This window comes from Chaetura pelagica, unplaced genomic scaffold (genome assembly GCF_000747805.2).
Source record: "Chaetura pelagica isolate M959 unplaced genomic scaffold, ChaPel_1.0 scaffold139, whole genome shotgun sequence".
In the NCBI taxonomy this organism is placed as follows: domain Eukaryota; kingdom Metazoa; phylum Chordata; class Aves; order Apodiformes; family Apodidae; genus Chaetura; species Chaetura pelagica.
In genome coordinates this window covers 2,008,843-2,027,656 of record NW_009970717.1, presented here as the reverse complement: position 1 = coordinate 2,027,656, position 18,814 = coordinate 2,008,843, and the positions used below count along the sequence as shown (strand labels likewise).

General features: G+C 40.0%; 2 protein-coding genes across 3 annotated transcripts in view; one reads left to right on the top strand and one right to left on the bottom strand.

Moving 5' to 3' along the window:
• LOC104396401 overlaps nucleotides 1-3,084 on the top strand; it is a 4,675-nt gene extending 1,591 nt beyond the window's left edge. The window contains exons 2-3 of the mRNA XM_010006240.1: nucleotides 4-121; nucleotides 1,579-3,084. Coding sequence (XP_010004542.1) covers nucleotides 4-121; nucleotides 1,579-3,084 — 1,624 coding nt within the window. The remainder of the gene's footprint in view (nucleotides 1-3; nucleotides 122-1,578) is intronic.
• Nucleotides 3,085-10,770: 7,686 nt separating this feature from the next.
• TK2 (thymidine kinase 2, mitochondrial) lies at nucleotides 10,771-18,084 on the bottom strand. Of its 2 annotated transcripts, none has more exons than XM_010006180.1 (8): nucleotides 18,076-18,084; nucleotides 17,357-17,431; nucleotides 14,743-14,832; nucleotides 14,026-14,099; nucleotides 12,083-12,171; nucleotides 11,700-11,779; nucleotides 11,268-11,348; nucleotides 10,771-10,869 (listed from the first exon to the last, which is right to left on the bottom strand). In XM_010006180.1, the coding sequence occupies exons 3-8, from the start codon at nucleotides 14,824-14,826 to the stop codon at nucleotides 10,771-10,773; spliced, it is 507 nt and encodes a 168-aa protein (XP_010004482.1). In that variant the 5' UTR covers nucleotides 14,827-14,832; nucleotides 17,357-17,431; nucleotides 18,076-18,084. The 2 variants fall into 2 exon arrangements, with proteins under 2 accessions (XP_010004482.1, XP_010004483.1); XM_010006181.1 differs by lacking the exon at nucleotides 17,357-17,431 and adding an exon at nucleotides 16,352-16,405.
• Between the last annotated feature and the right edge of the window lie 730 nt (nucleotides 18,085-18,814).

Here is an 18,814-nt window from a genome sequence, read left to right as displayed (position 1 = left end):
CAGCAGCAGCAGCAGCAGCAGCAGCGTCCTGCCCGGGCTGCTGAAAGCGCTGGAGCTGCTGGAGCTGCTCTGCATCAACCTGCTCCTCTCCCCGTGGCGGAAGGAAATCAGGTCCCTGAAGGTAGGGAAGGGCCGCGGGCAGCCCCGGGAAGGGCTTCTCCGGCCGCGGGGGTTCGAGGCCTCTTCCCTCCTGCCTGCGGTGCCGGAGGCAGCGGCCCCGTCCCGGGAAGACCGGAGCTGCGTTTAAGAGCCGAACCGGAAGGGTTAGGGGTGTTCATTGGCCTCTGCGGGCCTTGTCCTCGCCCAGACGGGGCCTTCACGGGCCTGCCCGGCCCTCGGAGTTGGGAACAGAGACCTTCCGTTATTGTGAGACGGTAGAGAAGTGAAGAGGCACAATCAAAGGCAAAGACTCTCATTACTCTGAGTTTTAACCTTAATTTGCCTGTAAGGAGGAGATGCTTTTCACTTCAGTTACCAGTTTTGCTAACAGCTTGATGCCAGTGCCCAGGGGGACCAGTGTCTCTCTGGCCCAGTGATTACAGCACCTGTCCCAGCTCTGGTCACTGCAGCTCGTGAAGCGAGTAGGAAAAGCCCCTTTGAAAAAGAAAATGTGGCTGCTTTTTGTAGCAAGATGGTCAAGGTTACCCCTCTTCCCTAGCACACTGAACATCTCTCGTTTCCCTAAAGAGAGAGCACTCTCCAACACATGTCAAATCTATTTGTGATTTAAAAAAATCCTGAATGCTTAACATGCAAACCTACTTCCCTTCCTACAGCAACAGATGCTGGGGAGGAAAAGCCATTTCCTTCTTCCTGCTATTTAGTCCTGTCTGCAGATTCTCAAACAGCTGTATATTCCAGTATTCTTATTCATCTAAAACAGGACATAGTACAAGAATCCTGAGCTACACACATGTCCTGACTCTCATCTGCTCTGATGTCACACACACACACACCACCGTTCCCTCCCCCAATCCAATACCAGCTCCTCCCATCCCCCCTAGAAGGATCAGAAGCTGGGGAGTGAAAGGCAATGTTGACAGCTTTCCTGAGACTGAGGCTCAGTCCTACATTGCCAGCTCTCTGGAGGGGCAGTTTTGTTCTCCCCCTAAGCTTGTGCTTGTGAGACCAATACTTAAGTCTCAGCCATAGAAGTAGGTAAGTCAGTCTCAAGCTGGGCAGCCTGATAATAAGAAATATTATTAACAGTGAGTGCACCATGTCTGTTTCTTTAGGAAAACATGAGCCCTCATTTATTTGTTCTATGAATCTTCATTGAAAAATCCTGCATTTCACTAGAGCACAAAAGACATATTTCTGAGTTTCCCTAGTCTGACTAAAGTTATTTTTCTGCTCTCTTCCTTTTTTAATATTGATGCTCCTAGCAAGTATCTCAGCAGGTTTAAACTGGCATAGCTTCATGGAAATTAATGTGCAATAGCAAAGCTATAATGCTGAAAGGCTTAGAAAATAATGCTAATTGTTAAGGTACTTTTGATTTTTAGGAAGTCTTTCATGCTTCCCTCCACGCCACCCAAAAAGCGTTCACCTGTTTTTCAATCTTGCATTCTGTTTCAGACATTCACCGGTAATTTTGTCTACTATATTCAATCTGTGCTCCCAGATGACATTGTAACATCAGTACTGGAGAAAATAGGTTACATTGCAACAACACCAACAGAGTTTTCACTTGTCAAAAAGAGAAACAATGAGGAAACAAAGCAGACTGCATTTGAAATATTCCTGGCAAGAATTGAGTGTGAAACCATCCTTGAAATGACAAGTGAAGAAAAACATGGTAATTTGGAGAAAACCCTACAGAAGAACATACAAATGCACCAGCATCATGGAGATAAGGACAAAGAGGATCAGATACCCCTGAGAGAAGATGCTGAAAATCTAGAAAATAAAGAAAACAGTGAGACAACTCTGTGCCTTGCTACTCAACAGAAGTCTTCAACTAATAGTGATGTAGCCTTTGAAGCTGCTGGGAATCTGAGGATCAAAGATGAGATGCCTCAGTTAGCAGTTACTCAATCCACTAACAGGCTTCAGGAACACCAAAGGCAAGTCATTAACACTGCACATTTTCCAGGCAAATGCTCAGACAGTGAGGACTTCTTAATCAAATATAGTGACATTGTCATAAGACAGACACCTATTTTCAGCGAGAATCTTTCTCCAAAAGCTTTTGAAAAAAAGCCAAGAGCCAGTCTAAGTGAGGAATGTGCTTTGGCAGTCTCTGCAGAGTCAACTGCAAATGAGATCAGGCCTGTGCCACTCTCACCAGGAGCAAGTGGCCCGCCAGCCTTTGCACTATTTGCTGACAGCTCTTGTGACAGCAAAGCCACTTTGGAGTACAAAGCTCAAGAAGTCCCCAGAGGATCAATTGAAGCAGAAATTAACGATGCCATAAATTGCATAGACCTGGACCCTGCAGATGAACCCAATGAGCTGAAGTCTCTGCTGTACGAGGACACTGCATCTGTCCAACACTGCAATGTCCCCAGGGAAGAGGATGTTTGTGAGCTGTCTTTAACCTTCACAAAACTACAAATCAAGGACACTCAGGAAGACCTTATGTATCCAGTAGAGGAAACTGGCCAACCTGAGTCAGTATCATATGCAAGTACAAGTGACAGGCACGTCAGAGAATTTAATCATTCCCAAATAAACCATACATATTTGACTAATGCTCAGATGCAGAGCAGAGCAGCTGTACATACTGAACCATCTTCAGATCCGTGCTGTAGTACCAGGAACATGGAGGATCCCACTGCTGATTCTGATAGGAAGAAACTGTTATTGCATACTCCTAATGCACGTACAGCCTGTGAGTGCTTCAAACACATTAGAGAGCCACCCAACCTCACCTACATTCCACCACAAAGTATTGATGTTCAGTCTTCATGCGTAAGAAGGACCACCACACAGGGCAGAAGGAACCTCTCACAGCCTGAACATGACTCTCCTGAATCCAGTGAAGTAAAGCTGGAGAACTATAATTCAAAAGTAAATGAAATCCAGGAGCCTTATGTCATTATTGACAAAAGTGACCAAGGAATGTTATGCCATCACACTTGATTCTACCAGTGCTTTTATCTGTAACCTGCCTGTTTTTTTTTTCCTCTCACTCGTGGCCTTGATCAGCTTTTCAAGGAGATTATTAGCTTTGTTGGAACAGTTTAAAAAATCCCAAAAACAGCAACCACTGCTTTTGGACAGTAAAAAGAGGAAGTAGTTGAGCAGATTCTCAATTGCTTATGCTCATTAGAATCTTTGGCACTGCAAACCAAATGGTCACCTTTCTAAAGCACAGGCAACTTACATAAATTTAAAAACATGTAACTCATTAGCCAGACTTCTTGCTGTGCTGCTTAATGCCAGATAGGTTTCTTCAGTTAAGCACAATTTTTTCTTTTTTTCCATTACAGTTCTATTTCTGGAGTATTCCTTACTCCTGTACAATGATAGAACCAGGTGAATGTTTAAAAATGGGATGATCCAACTTTACAGCTTTACAAATGCTATACTGGAGTGTACATCTGTTAATTCACTACATTCCTGTGAAGCTGTGCTCTAAATGATCTTGCACCTTTTCTCAGTTGAAAGTTAAAAAGTTTGATAACATTCCATTAGGTTTAAAGAAGGAAACAGCCCTGTGAACACTTGGTTTTATTTTTGCATTAGGAGCAACAGTTTAGATATTATAGAGGCAATAACCTGTATTACAGGTTTTATACCTGTCTCCACTTGCTTCCAAGTTTTTTTGTGGTTACCACCACAAATTTCAAGAGAAGCATTGAGCATTCTAATTCACTATTACCAGAAGAGGGAGATCCAGCTACTGCTGCCTTCTCCCTTGCCCTGTTTCTGCCACTTAACTGCACCAGCTCTGGAATTCACTGGACTTTTCTGTAAGTCCATCTTACTAAAATTAAGGGAAAAAACTACCATCCTCTGCTATTTTAGTGGCAGGGAAAGAAAAGATTAGAGAAGGGTCCCAGTGAGCATTAGAGCCAGGATAAGTGATATCCTGTAGGTCAGAGTGCTGTGTGAAAAGCATTGTGCTGAGAAGGAAAGGGAGCAGCATTGTTAGATCACCTGTAAGCTGGAGTCCCAGCTTTGAGATGCTCTGTCATGCACAACATGTAATTCAATTTAGAAAAGTACAGTCACTGGTACTGTGTTTCAGCACAATCTTCAGTGATTCTTTATACACTTGTTACCCAGAAAGACTTCAGTACTGCTTTAAGTAATTTTTCCAGTAACACTTCAGTGCTAAGAATGTTTCGGTTTTTCATGTGGTTGAAATATTGGGTAAAATAAATATACTATAAACTGCATAAAATTGACCTTCAGCCCCCAGAAAATCAAAGAGGAGCACATGGGTTGCACTAGAAAAACCTCAGGAGCTAAAATGTAAAGACCTGATTTTTGAACAACTAATTATTGAAGTCCTGTCATCACTTTGTTCCAGCAATGTAGGAGGAATAAAATTTTGTCCATCAAGTGACAGGGCTGACTTCAGCTTTGGGTGGGATTGTGAGGAATGGGTGAACATGCACACACATTAATACTTCTGTTCTGGGTCTAGGCTAGGACTGAGATAACTTTCTTAATAGCAGCCCCTGGTCTGGTGGGTTTTGTGGCTAAAATTGTTGGTATTACACCAGTGGTTTTGCTCTTGCTGAGCAGTGCTTGCGCACTGTCACAACTCTCTCTAGCAGTGATGAGTAACTGGGACACAGCTGGGACAGCTGACCCAAACCAGCCAAAGGGCTATACCATGCCACAGAACATCATGCTTAGCAATACAGCTGGTAGCAGAAGGTGGTAGGGGTTTTTTTGCCTACCAAGGTGGCCATTGCTCAGAGACTGGCTGGGCATTCATCTTCCTGAGGAATGTGGTGACTTACTGCCATTGTATCACTGGGTTTTTTCCCTTTCTTTCCTTCACTTATTAAACCTTTTGTTTCAAACCAAAAGTTCATTTGATCCTGCTGGGGAAGTGGGAGGAGCAAGCAGCTGTGTAGGTGCTTAGCTTCTGGCTAGGTCATCCTACCACAACCTCCTTGGTCTTCTTTCAAGTACCCATCTGTTCTTCCTAAGCATTTTGCTTTTTATAGGCTGTATTTTCCCCCCTTTGGGGGTTATTAAAATTGTGTGTTTTAAATCTCAAATTGTGTCAACTATTCAGGAACTCCAAAACTGCAAAAACTCCTTCTAATCACAAATGAAGGTATCTCACAAGTATTTAGATGACCACCAGTACTACAGGATTCATATACCTAAAATCCTATTTTATCTTTACTGTACTCATACAAGGAAAACTATTTAACAGCAACTTAGTAATGAAAAAATACAAAAGGAAACTGAAGACTACCACTTGCAAAGACACCATCTCAGACATCTAACTCCATCAATGCCACACAGCTGGCCTTCATGAAACTTGTTCAGTTAACATCTACTATTAGAAACACTCTTAAGTCTTCACTAAACTTCCCCTAATGGGCTTGTGCACAATTGCTTCCATCTTACAGAATCATTTAGATTGGAATAGACCCTTAAGATCATTGAGTCCAGTCATCTTCATACCTGGCATACAGTGGACAGATCCTCACTTTGCCCCATTTGTGAGTACTGTTGGAGCAGCATTTTCCATGTCCACGAGCTTATGAACCACTTCACATGAGGAAAACAACATAGAGGGTCTCAGAGAAGAAAGGAAGCACAGCCCTAACAGTGCACTGCTTCACCAAGCCACAGGAACACTGTGGAGATAGTGGTGATATTGTCATTAATTTTTTATTTCCAAACAGTGCCCACCAAACAGTAACTAGACAGAATTTCTACATAAAAAGTGGCCATGCTCTGAGAATCTACTTTTTAATGTTTGAGTACCTGGATTGTGGAATCTTCTCCTCGTGGCAGACTGGCCAGGACTGGTAAGTGGTCTGTCTGTCTTTGTAGGGAGAGCTACTATGCAATTAAAGTCTTCTAGATATTTTCATCTCAGTTTCTTATTGCTGCAAGAATACCCTTTAGTTTCATTTCCTGTACAGATGATAGAGGGTGTTCAGGTCTTGTACTAGAAATGACTTTCACATTGCAAATTTCTTGAGTCTTTGAGAGACAAAAGCTTTACAATTAAAAATGCTTGTGGAGAGAAGATTTGAAAACCAGCCGAAATAAAAGGTAAGTTCTTAGGCCTTGTGCAGCTGCTTCCACATCAGTATGGTAGAACTGGATTTAAAATCCTAGTTGTAAATACAGTCAGACCTGAGAAGAGGGACAGACAAAAGGGACCCTAAGACTTCTGACCCCATCTTCCAGTGCCCTCCTGTCCCTCTTGCTAGTGTCCACTGCACCTCTCCTTGGCTAATCAACTTAAGTAAGAGCAACTACTGAAGCAGCTCTGCTAACCAGCAAGAGAGGCTGCCTGGGCTGCTTTCTAAAGGCAGGTGATTTGTGTTGGTAAAATGCATGCCTATCCTCTGGTGAGCTGCCAGCTTTAATTGTGCTGCAGCTGGTCCTGACTGTCTATGAATTCAGTAGGGATTTATGGACTCACTGGATGCCTTTCCATCATAGACAAAGCCAGTTCTGTTTCCAAATTTAGATGCTACACACAACCATTTTGAATTGCTCAGCTCTCCCAAGCCTTGGAATAGAGAAAGTCTCTTTGATCAGGGCAGACACAGAGCTTAGGCAGCAGACCTGGTACCTGGCTGATACTCACACTGCCTCTCCCCACTGGGTCTCTTACGGCAAGTAATTTCCTCCCCTTAACATTCCTATCACAGGTACAGCCTTGCCCTCCCTGGAGTTAAGGTGCTCAAGAATCATAGCTTTATTTCAGAACAAACTGGTATTCTTAAATCCAACAATTAAAACCAAATTTTAGTGTTAAAAAAACCACCTCCAAAAAAACCCAAAAGCACACAGCTGGAAAGCATGCAGACACTAAGTGAAAAGAAGAAAAATAACAATTTGCTTCAGATTTATAAATTACTGTTAATAAAACAATTCCCTGAGACAAAGCATACCCGAGAGGGACTGACAAGGGCTTGCAAAGCACTGAGGAAGATACACATCTCTACTGCTCAGAGCCATCTACCACAAAAAGACAATTTCTGAAACACTGCTTTATCATTTTTTACTTTAATTGTACCTGAACACTGGGAGAATAACCACCAGTAATCCACCACCCCAGCTAAAGGTCCCACCCACTGGAAACTAACTGCTGAGACAGCCAATTAAATCCCACAAGGCTCCTTTTTTCACAAAAGTGAATAGTAAAAAAACTCCCAACTAGGATTGGGACGGAATCCAGTGACATCTGCAGAGCAGCACGCTCACAGTGGGAGTCCTGACAGGTCAATACTTTTTCTTTGGGAGGGATGCAAGGGAAGAATGTATCACTATTAACAGGTACAGGCCTTTAGGATGGAGCAGACAATTCAATTCAAAGCCTTCTGGCATGAAAGTAAGTAAAATAAAGTAGTATGTGTGCAGTACACAGGTAACAAACAGAGCTCCTCTATTCTGTCATTCTCCTTATTGAACTTCTGTATGTAATCAGGTAAGAGATGACTCTTGTATGTTTACACTACAATAAGCAAAATGGTGCCCTGCTCCTGATACAGCATGAAGAATTGTCACACGCCAGCCTCTTAAAAAAATGTTGAATGATCAATTAGACTTATCTGGACTAGACAGAAGACTGTTTCTCTTAAGTAGGAATTTGTTCTGAAACTAAACTTTTCATATAAAAAAACCCAACAAACCTCATGACTTTGTGTCAGCCCCCTCAAATGCTAGGGAGGGGGGAAAACCATCTGACTTTATCCTGCTTTAGAAATGCACAACATTTATGTAAGCCGCCATATCCTGCCGAAGGACTGAATTCTCCAAGATCTTCCAAGCAAGCTTTCCATGCTAGAAGAAACACACAAGAGACCAGGCTAAAAAAAATGCATGTGTTAAATGTGTTCATTGTGCCAGTGTCTCTAACTTACTCCAAATAAATTAGTAAGCTGCTACCAGATATTATTTATTTGCTAAGACACCTTGACCAGGGCAAAGTAAATACTGATGAAACATCCCTGTACCCAGACTAGTATGTAACACAGAAAAGGCAATACAGAGGAGGTAACTTATCACACATTGCAGTTCAGATGTGGAACTGTGATGGAAGTAATAAATCCAGAATAGCTAAAATGCATGAAAAACAGTGATGTATGGCTCAGTCTACAGGAGAGGCTACATTCAACTGAGGGACCACATCCTAAAAGCCAAGAGAAGTGGCAACTTGCTTACATGATCCGCTCTACTGGTACTGAACTTCAGTCTGCCTATAGAAACAGAGCACTACTTCATGCTATTTTGCAATTTGCTACACAATCACCGCTTTGACAATCATAAAAAGAACAAAACATGTATCAGACTATTGCTGATTGCCCTTTTTTCCCCTCCTCAGCCAGGAGATTTCAAGACACAAAAGCACATAAATTCCAGGCTTAAAAACAGCTCTTTATGAGTACACAGTACTTTTATCTACAGCAAACATTTTAACATTTATGACATATAACAAGCATCTGTTTGGTTTTGTTCCCAGTTTTCCTTAAATACCCCAACCTTCCCATATATGGCATATATGACAATCTATACATGAAAAGTAATAGATAACAAAACATACACATGTAGCCACTGCATCACTAATCTTTAATAAATAAGAGACAGAATTTACTCCCTTATATTACATTGTAATTATGAATATCACTAACTTCCATCCAAACTACTGTTTTGATGTAATGAAGGGGGAAATCTGATAAAAATTTGCTTTCAAAAGCTGAAAGATAAGTGAGATTCTTTGTACTGTAAAATTCTCTGTGCAAAACAGTTAAGTGCTTTTTTCTGGACTGTATGCAAAATATACATCCTTGGCTTCTACAACCTATAATGAAATTAGAAGAACAAACTGAAGATGACTACAAGTTTATAGAACTGTTTCCAAAGAAATAGTTCCTTTGGTCTCTGACAAAAAAAGCTTTGAAAGTTTTAACAGGTTTCAAGAATTAGTACCATCCCCCTGCAAATAAGCTTGAATAAGTAAGATGATTACTTAACACACATTATTTTTAAGCTAGGATTCCAAAGCTTTACAACTGGATGGCAATGCTGAGTTCATAAGCTTTAGCATAGCAGCTCACTTGGAAATGCTGTCTCAGTGCTGTCACATTATTAAGCTGTACTCATTTGGAAAAAAAAATTTCTCACCAGATGGAAATAACAAGAAATGAACTGCATTTCCTGCCTTGGAAAATGATGCAGTCATTTCAACTACAGTGATTTTTAGGCATACCACAAAACCAGCTACCAAAAAACTACAAAATAAAAAGCAGTGAACTCCAAAAGTAATACCATCATACACTGTTCAAAATCAGGTGAAACAGGAAAAAAAACAAGTTCCTGCAAATCTGCATCCTCCAACAAGTTCCAGACAAATGTCTGTAATAAATGATAAAAGCACTAAAGGAAGCCTTAGACATTAGGCATTTTTAGGAGCATCCACTACAAAGCTATGACATGCTCAACTACATTAAAGTGTGTTTTGAAGCACTGTTAACCTTGCTTGCTCCAATTAAACCATCCAAAACTATTACATAAAAAAAAGAATGACATACTGTACTTCACAAATCATTCCCCACAAACAGCAGTAATGTGAAAACAGTCAGAACTGTTAGGATTATCTTGAAGACAACACTAGGAGGGTAAAGCAGAAATTAAGAGCAACTTAACACTCATTAGCTAAACTGTAAAATAAATCCCCATTATGTTTCTCTACTCTTAACGTACCTGTAAGTCACAATAAACTGATCAAGATATAAACCCAAATCATGACCTGTATTTCTCTTTTTTAAAAAAGGTACAAATGAAGAACCCTAAACAGTTAAGAAGTCAATTAATTCAAGCTTTTTTATAACCATTTGAAAGTAACAACAAATACAGTTCTGTGCACCCTGCATTTTCACTAGTTCTCAGCTCGGGTACCACAGGGCCAGTGATTTCATGAACATTAGAGATAAAAGCCCTTTTAAAAACCTAGCTTCAAAAAAAGCCTAACAGCCATTCTGCAACTGCTCCAAAAACCATGGGGTTTTTTAGCCACTGAATTCAGTGGGACTGTACTTGTGCATAGTTATCCTTAGAACTAAATCTATATTGTAGTTTCATGTAAAGCAGAAGAAACTTACTAGATTCAATGGAATTGCACTAGTGTAGATAGGATTAGAGAAAGACCACCCCATTTTGACATGACAAGACCTATTTAACAAAGCTGCATCAACTCAATGCACTTCATTTTCTTCCTCTAATAATAATAAAGGACATCTCACCTTTTGTATGGAACTATTTTTTTGAAATAACAAAAATGGGATTATCTTTAACAAAAAAAGGGAAGACACTTATGTTACTTCTAGGAAGCAGCAGTGAAGTGGGACATAGGAGAAATAGCTGTATTTTAGCTGAACGGAATTGACATAGTAAAGCTGATGGAGAATATAAAAACATGAAAGGGAACTGGCTTCTGTTCATATACAAGTCATTAACAGAACATTTCACAGCAGTAAGTCCAGTAAGTCCACAACACTCTACAAAGCATAATTCAAAAGCAAAACCCATTATATTTAGAAATATTAAAAACTCTAAAAATTGCCCCTAAACCAGACTTCATCAACGTTTTTTAAATACAACAACTGTAGACTTCTATAAATGGTGTTGCATATTATATGGGTTTAGTATTTGGTCCCGGTTTTCTTCGTACTTTTCTATCATTTTCTGCATGTCATGGTCAGCTCCAATAACCTTGAAAAGAAGAACGTGAAGATTAAAAATAACTGACACAATAAAAAATGTTTGCTTTCAAGCAAAACTGAACAGGACTACCACTGAAGCCAAATTAATACACTCCCTAGAGATGGATCTGATTAGATTTCTGATCTGAATTTGACATTCACTGAAAAGCTGCATCTGATCCTGTAAACAATCCCAGTGAACAAACCCTCCAGTTCCACCAGAGATAAAGACTGCACTTCTATGCTATACACTGTTGACAGCTGTAAACATTTTTTTAAGGTTTTCCTTCTCCAAAAGTTATTAAAAAAGCAGATTTGTTGTTTTTTTTTTGGACCACTAAATAACACCCATAATATTTAAAGAGTAAAATCCTCCATATGCTTAATTGCTTCTAACTAAATACTCACAAGCACTGGGCAGGAAACTTTGAACAGTGTATGTTTGATGAGCCACTCTTCATAGAGCTGATGAATAGCTTCTAGATATTCCTAGAAAAAGAGGACAGGCTCTCAGCTCCTTTAAAGATCACTAACTCCATTTCCCTCCTATAGATAAAATCAGGTCTTCTTACATCTTAGAGAAGATTAACACTTGATTAATACTGCACCTAAATAGTCAGCTCTAGTACACTGATCACTAAAACACAACACTTGGGAAAGTCAGTGTGCATTATAATTTTTATAAAAGAAATCCAAATCAAGTACTGAAATCTTAGTTTGCAAGGAAAACATCTGCAACACATTTTAGCAATACACTCAGGATATAATTTTAGTATTTAGATTGGAATCATTATGTTTTTAAAAGTCATTGTAACCACATATATTGAAGGAACTCCTTACCAGAGGAATGATTTTTTCCTCTTCCCTGCATCTTCTCTTTAACCTCTCGTAACAAACTTCAGGAGAAGTCTGCAAATAAACTGCCATAACAAAAATTATAATGGTTATGTTTAAGGATCAGTTTTAAAAGCAAAGAAAAAGCTCACTTCACAAATTGTAGAAGGAAAGAATCCTGACTTGGGTACCACCACTGACCCTCCCCACTTTGGTGATACTGTTAATCAATCCATGAACCATCCACAAATTTATGCTGTGTGATGCTACACCCTGTAATCACTATTGTATTGAATAATGTGATTATTTATGAGCAAGAATTATTTTTTTCTCCCAGGAAGGAAAGCCACAGACTCACATGCCCCTCCAGATCTCATGCAATATTTTACCTATCAAATCAACCGAAACATCAGTGTTGTTCTGGATCCAGTCAAACCATTCTGTTAGGACAACGTAATCCACCTCTGGCATTTTTCCACTGAATAAACATAAAAGCCACCAATCACTGGACAGTCTGCACAGATCAATTCTAAACTCATATTTTTATACCCAGCTAGAATTATTCCAAATTTACTTCAGCATTTGTGAAATTAAAACAAGACCAATATTATACCCACCCAAATTCAAAACGTCATGAAGCATTGTTTATACAACACAAAGACCTCAAGAAAAAAAACACTAAAACAAAGTTTCTATTATTAACAGTTACAAATATTAATTATTTTTCCCATTACAGTTAAGAAATAGAACTGCTTGCCATAGGATGTCCTGGAAACTTAAGTTTTACATGAGCTTAGGAGGAAACTGGACAGGTTCATGGACAAAAAACTCCCTGTGGATTACTAAATACAGAGAAACCACTGCTGAATGAAGACTAACTATAAGTTACAGGACACACTCAGAAATTATCATTAATGCTTACTATGTTCTTATACTCTCTTCAAGTACTTTTGACCAACACTAGAGACAGGATATGAGGTAAGACAAACATTTTTTTCATGTCATTCAAAATGGCTATTGTAATGTAGCCCAAAGTTTTCATTTTTTAATTTATAATCCTTTTACACACCCCTATATCATAGGTTGTTTTGCTATTGGTAGCATCAGATGTCTTGCAGATTACTGTAACAAACAAAGCAAATGCCTTCAGTCCAACATTTAAAAGTGCTGAAGCCATGAAACATCCTAGATGCCCTTAAAAATGTTACTCCAAATTAATACATAAGAGTTAACACAAGCAGACAGCCTGATAGCAATAAAGCTCTCAGTCTTTGGGACAAAACACATTGTCAACAATGTAAAAAAAAAAAAAAGGCAGTAATTTAAAATGAGAAAGACATTCCAATACATTTCCACTACATGTAGACTGGGGATAAATTATGTCTCTTTCTGTTTGCCTCGCATCTTACTGTGTCTCTCTCAACTTTCAAAGCAGTTCCAGCAACAGGCTAGGTGTTTATGTAGCATGGATGCCATCTTGTGGCATGCAGCCATTCTTTCTGCAGACAGGGACAGGAAAGGGGTTTTGTCCCTTAAGACCAATGAAAAAATCCATTAAAACAACAATCTGTTACATAGGCTTCTCAATACAAGGTCAGCATTCTAAAGAAAACAAAATCGAAAAACCCAGTGCTGATTACTGCACTACTTCAATTAGCATGGGATGGATGAGTTACACATCAGCCAGCTAATAAACGCTTCTTTTCTCTCGGCCAAGTCTTATCCCCCAGAACAGATTGCTCTGCCTCTGGCCCAAGCACACTGGGGGCTGAGACCTGATTCAGAAGGTGACATTCAGAGACAACAGGTCTTGCTTTCCTTACTCACTAGCCTACTCAGGTTTTCAGACTATTTTGATCCTATGAATCCTGATTGTGAGCAGCAGCACATCAGGCCTGGACCACCTGTCACTCAAGTTCCTGCTTACAAGAAGTGCCAATCCTGGATGCTAAGGCTGGATCTCATTCTGTCCCTCCTACAGTGCTATCCTTTATAACCTCGGGGGTTTTGACCTGTCTAGTATGGGTTTGCTTTGATTTAAGCAAGACTCTTGTATTCAGATGGAGAACAGATAACTTCAATAAATGGTGTTCTAAATAATAATATTTGCTAAATATACAAGAGCCGTTTGGAAAAAGGGTCTCATCTGCCCAGTGTCCCACAGGTTTTATTCTACCAGTGGGCACCATGTCCCATACAAAACACATTGCCACTCCTGCAAAGAACTGACAGATTTCACTGACCACTTAGATGCAAATTACTAAAGAAAACATCGGTCAATTATACATATATGGATGTAGAAAGGAAGGAAGTAGAAAAGCACATACCATACCTTCGATACAAATTCTCTACAAAAATGTATTTTGCACTGTGAATTGATCGCTCCATCATTCTTACAGGGGAAACCTACAAAAGAAAACTTGAGTCTCTCACTAGTTTTCATTCTTCAGTACAGTTGTTTAATTTCAAGCTCATATTGCTCATCATATCCTTTATACTAGATAGAGCATGTGAATCAATACAGAAAAACAAAAAAAAATTACAAGAAAAAAAGGATGAAAACCATCTACAAAAAAGCAAGAGAAATTTAGTGGAAGTATTTTGGATTAACACAAGCAGCAATGGCTGCTTTTGTGTTAGACTGCAGGGAGCAGTGGAAGGAATACTTGCACTACGTTTAAGGTTACCTAAAGTTTGCCAAAGGTTATAAATAGCTAAATTTAGAGAGACACCAATTGCAAACAAGTCAGTGATGCACAGTGATGATAAAAAGATTTCTGCAAATCCAGCTCATAAGGATGGTAAAAAAAAAAAAAAAAGCACTATGGGGAAGTAGAAGTTCTGAGCTGGTTGAAGGCAGATGTTTCATCCCTGGAAGAGATTCTGAGCATATCAACAATGTCTCTGCACCATAAAAATTCAGCCTCAATACAGAAACTAAGACCAAATACAAACAGCACCTTAACTTTTGGATACACAGCTAAAGATACTTATTACTCATAACCCTCTCTAATGCTTCTTTAAAATTAAAAGAAAAATGTTTTTTTACCATTGGTCTAGTATGTTGCTCCAACATTGTAAGCTGTATGTAAGTCTGCAATGTTATCCCCCATCTTGATGCATCTTGGTACATTAAGCCCTGTGATTATTTGGAGACAGAAATGAGACAGACATTTTTGTAAGGTCAAACAGCAAAAAAAGAGAAGTTGGGTATTTCATAAGCTTTTGCACTAGGATGGAATTGGTAAAAGTACACCAGAACAGCTGACACCAGGTTTGACAGAAATTAAGTGATCATCTGCTCGCTGCAGTGCAGATATAAGAATTACAGTCCTGGTCCTTAAAGACACAAAGTGGGGCACTTGGAACACTTGCTGAAGTCAGCAGAAATTAGTTACTCTGCCTCGCCTGGAATGGCGAGGACCAAGGCACAGGTCATTTGAGACAATTCAAATATAAACGTATCTGCTACTCTATTTCTGTGCCCTAACAAACTCTCAGTATCTCCAGTCCACCCAGAAATGCAACATATGGTTCCAGTAAGTATGCCTTTAGCCTCAGAATAGGTGTCTTTTAGCATAGACAACTCTTCTTCCCAAGGAATCCTCAAACCAGATCTCAGATCTTCTACTCTAATTGCTGCAATGCCACACACACACACAGAAGCAAGAGTTTATCTTGCAGAGCAGATAAAAGATCCAACCCAAAATAAGACATTGCTCAGTGTCTGTTTGCTGAGGTGACAAACTTTAAGTCAGCAGCATGGCTTCAGTCCACAGATCTGACCTCTTTTCTCCTTGATCAACATCATAAAGTATTATGGAGTGATGAGACTCCTGTGATGACATGCAACACAGCCAAGCACACCCCATCCTTGACTAAAAAAGTATAGCACAAGCAACTGCTACTAGGGAAATTTACTAGTAGGATCTGTGCTAGCAGCAATTGCATCAAATACATGTTGGGGCACGCGTGGTTTGGGGCGTATCCACACCACTGTGTTGACAACAAATTGCGCAAGCTTCAGCGTAGGTATCACCAGCAACAGGAACTTTGCAATGCAGGTGTTACATAAGCAGGGAAGACTGACATGAGAAACCACTACAAGCATCCCAGCAAAAGTGTATCTGCAGATGTAGCCAGAGCCCTGACTGCTCTGAGAACAGCTGTGACAAAGGGATGCACCTGTGAGCAATGTTTCCCAGAAGCAATGACTACCCAAAGGGCAACAGAAGCTCTGAACACGTCACAGGACCAGCGTTTCCATATCATCAGCAGTCAAACTGTATCAACTGATCAGATCCACCTCTCACTTTCTAAAGTAATTTAATAGCAAAGACATTCTTCTCATCTTTAAAATAGGCATAAGTAGATTTAGAAACAACTGCCACACTCAGGGCTTACCTTTCTGTAAATTTATTTAGCTCATACCCAATAAAAGACCCCGTCTTTGCTGAAACCACATTTTATATGTAACGTTTCTATGACACACGTGTCCTAATCAAAGTAAAAGATCTTTGCTTCATTGAGCTTTATTTTTTTGCTGTATGAGATTATGATCACACCTTTTGTTAACAGTTTTGCTGATTGGTAAGAAGTCCACACCCCTTTCTAGAAGAACAGTAATTATAACTGTAGAATTCATTTCTGCCACTTACCAGGATATTATGACCACGAACATTCCTCCACTTAGCCACTGGTTCTGTCAAAACCTTGTTAAAAAGAACAACTCCATGTTAAAACATATTTTAGATTCAAAATATGTAATTTGACCCTAAAAGTTTACACTTATTTTTAATAAATACTACATCAGTAAGTCAGAGTATTCAGGACTTGCACTAGAGCTCATCCATCTTCAACAGATAGCAATGAATCCTGTAATACAGAAGGTAATAACGAACACTTAAAAAATCAGAAGAATATGATTATACAACATCTTTTTAGACCACCAAAATAAAACACTGGATTGATTACCTTATGAGCCAGGATATAATTTCACCTTTTTAAGTCAAAATAAGATGCTAGGAAAAGAATTACCACCTGATGTACACAAAAGCAACTGCTCACTGAGGTGTGATCTTGATTTTGTTCACAACACAGTACAAGCCTACCCTGCCCATATCTTGTTCTAAGCAAATGCAAAAGCAAACACACCAAAAGTCCAAGAAATCCCCACAAGCAATTCTAACAGATTTTTTCTTTTAAAAAAAAAAAAAAAAAAGCCATCCATTTACTGGGGTCTCAGTACACAACATTAGTATTTTTACATGATTGCTTCTTTATCTTTACTTTTTTTATTACAAAGTAAAGATATTGCATCGAAGAGTTAAGTGACACGGAAAAGCAAACAAGCACGCCCAAACATGCCCAACGCATGAGAGCTGCAGTTACTTCACAGAGGTACAAACTGTAATCCACAGGTTTTACTGATGTTTTGGCATCCAGTACTATATTGCACAGGATCTGCATTTCTCTTCTGCAGTTTGAGAAACAGCTGGGGAAGGGAGAGATAATTACGTACACCAGTAAGTGAACTGGCTGACAAATGGCTCCTTTCTCATCAGCCTAAGAAAGGACAACACCTCCAAGGTAACTGTGAGTTTTGTGGAGACAAGCAATTGTTTAATGATGTAAATAAAGACAAAGAAAATTACATCCAGTACCTCAATGCTGGTAGTTTGTGCAAAATAATCCAGGCATGTTGTTTTCCCACTTGCAATGTTCCCCTCAATACATATCTGATAAAAGACAGGACCACCTTTAAAAACTGTGCCACTCCATAGTACTAAACAGCACATATAAAAATATACTCTCCCCATATCACCCATAACCTTTCTTCACAACGTAAATGGATTATTTTCTAGAAAGACACTAGGGATCAGTTTGGATTTTGTGACTCCCCACAGGCCACCACTTTTTCTCTTCCTGACACACATATACCAACTGTCTCTTTACCAGGTAGCCTTACTTTCTGGCACCCCTGCAGTCAGCTGCCTCCCCGTGCTTCCAGCATCTGTTCCCATGGCCCCCAAGAGTTTCAGGGGGTCAAAAGTAGTAAGATTCCAAATCCACCAATGTGAGCAACAGAATTTACAAAAGGAAAAAAATAATAAAAATTAAAAACAAACAGGCCAAACTGACTCCTGGCCCTGCAGCAGTACCTTGTATTTGCACAGATCTCTCATGATTTTATTGCCATTTACAGCATTACACTAGACCAGTGTAGGTTTGCACTGAGTAAGACCCAGTGACAGACCCAGCACCTGCACACCAGTCACTAACAGCCAGGTTTGACAGTTAATGATGTACACATACTCAAACCATGATAAAAGAAGAGCCTGTGTGATTTACACAGCTTTCTGATCAAAATGCAAATACTTACAACTGTCTTTCTATCATCTTCTTTTATCAGATGTTTATCTAAAACAGAAATAAACAGGAGTTACAACAAAGAACTTTCTTATACTGAGCCTCTTCCTGTGAGCCCCTCCCCAAAGTTCTCAATTGTCTAATACAAACGTGCTCAATTACCAATCTTTAGCTTTTAGGGAACCACTGGGTCACACACCAGACACGTTGTGGCACATGCTGACACAGTTTTAGTTTAAGTTTTCATTGTACTCCACACTACAAAGACTCAGAGATTGCCTACAGCCTTCATCAGGTATTTTACACCTACTGCTCCTCAGTTAGTTACCATTTCTGCAGGGAAAAACTCATTTTTGGGCAGGCCAGTCAGGAGTGTGACACCCACCAACTTCACAGGCCTGGCCACACAGTCGGGTGAAAAGGGATGAAAATTTTACACCACCTCCAAGACAATTCACATGTCTTACATATCACTACTTCAAAACCCCCCAGCTGTAGAACTCCTGGAAGCAACAGCAGGATCGCTGGACACTTCCCAACGCCAAAAAGGCAGACGAAGAACACCCGCCGCGCTGAAGGCCAGAGCGGGACCCCGAGATGGGGCACGGGAAGAGGCTCAGTCCGCAGGGCAGCGCGCGGGGAGCCCCGCTGCTCCTAAGGGCTCGGCGGCTCCTCACGCTATTCCTAGTGTGGAATTTAAACAGGAACCGAGCGCTTCTCCGAGCTCCCCAGAGCTCCGCCGCTGCCGCATC

What these genes read in the sequence shown, in the direction of transcription:
- TK2 (XM_010006180.1), bottom strand. Translation starts at nt 14,826, where the DNA reads ATGTACCAAGATGCATCAAGATGGGGGATAACATTGCAGACTTACATA. An exon ending in TGTTTCGGTTGATTTGATAG is followed by an intron (nt 11,780 to 12,082) that starts GTAAAATATTGC and finishes TTGTTATGGCAG; the next exon opens with TTTATTTGCAGACTTCTCCT. An exon ending in AGGAAAAAATCATTCCTCTG is followed by an intron (nt 11,349 to 11,699) that starts GTAAGGAGTTCC and finishes CTCTTTTTCTAG; the next exon opens with GAATATCTAGAAGCTATTCA.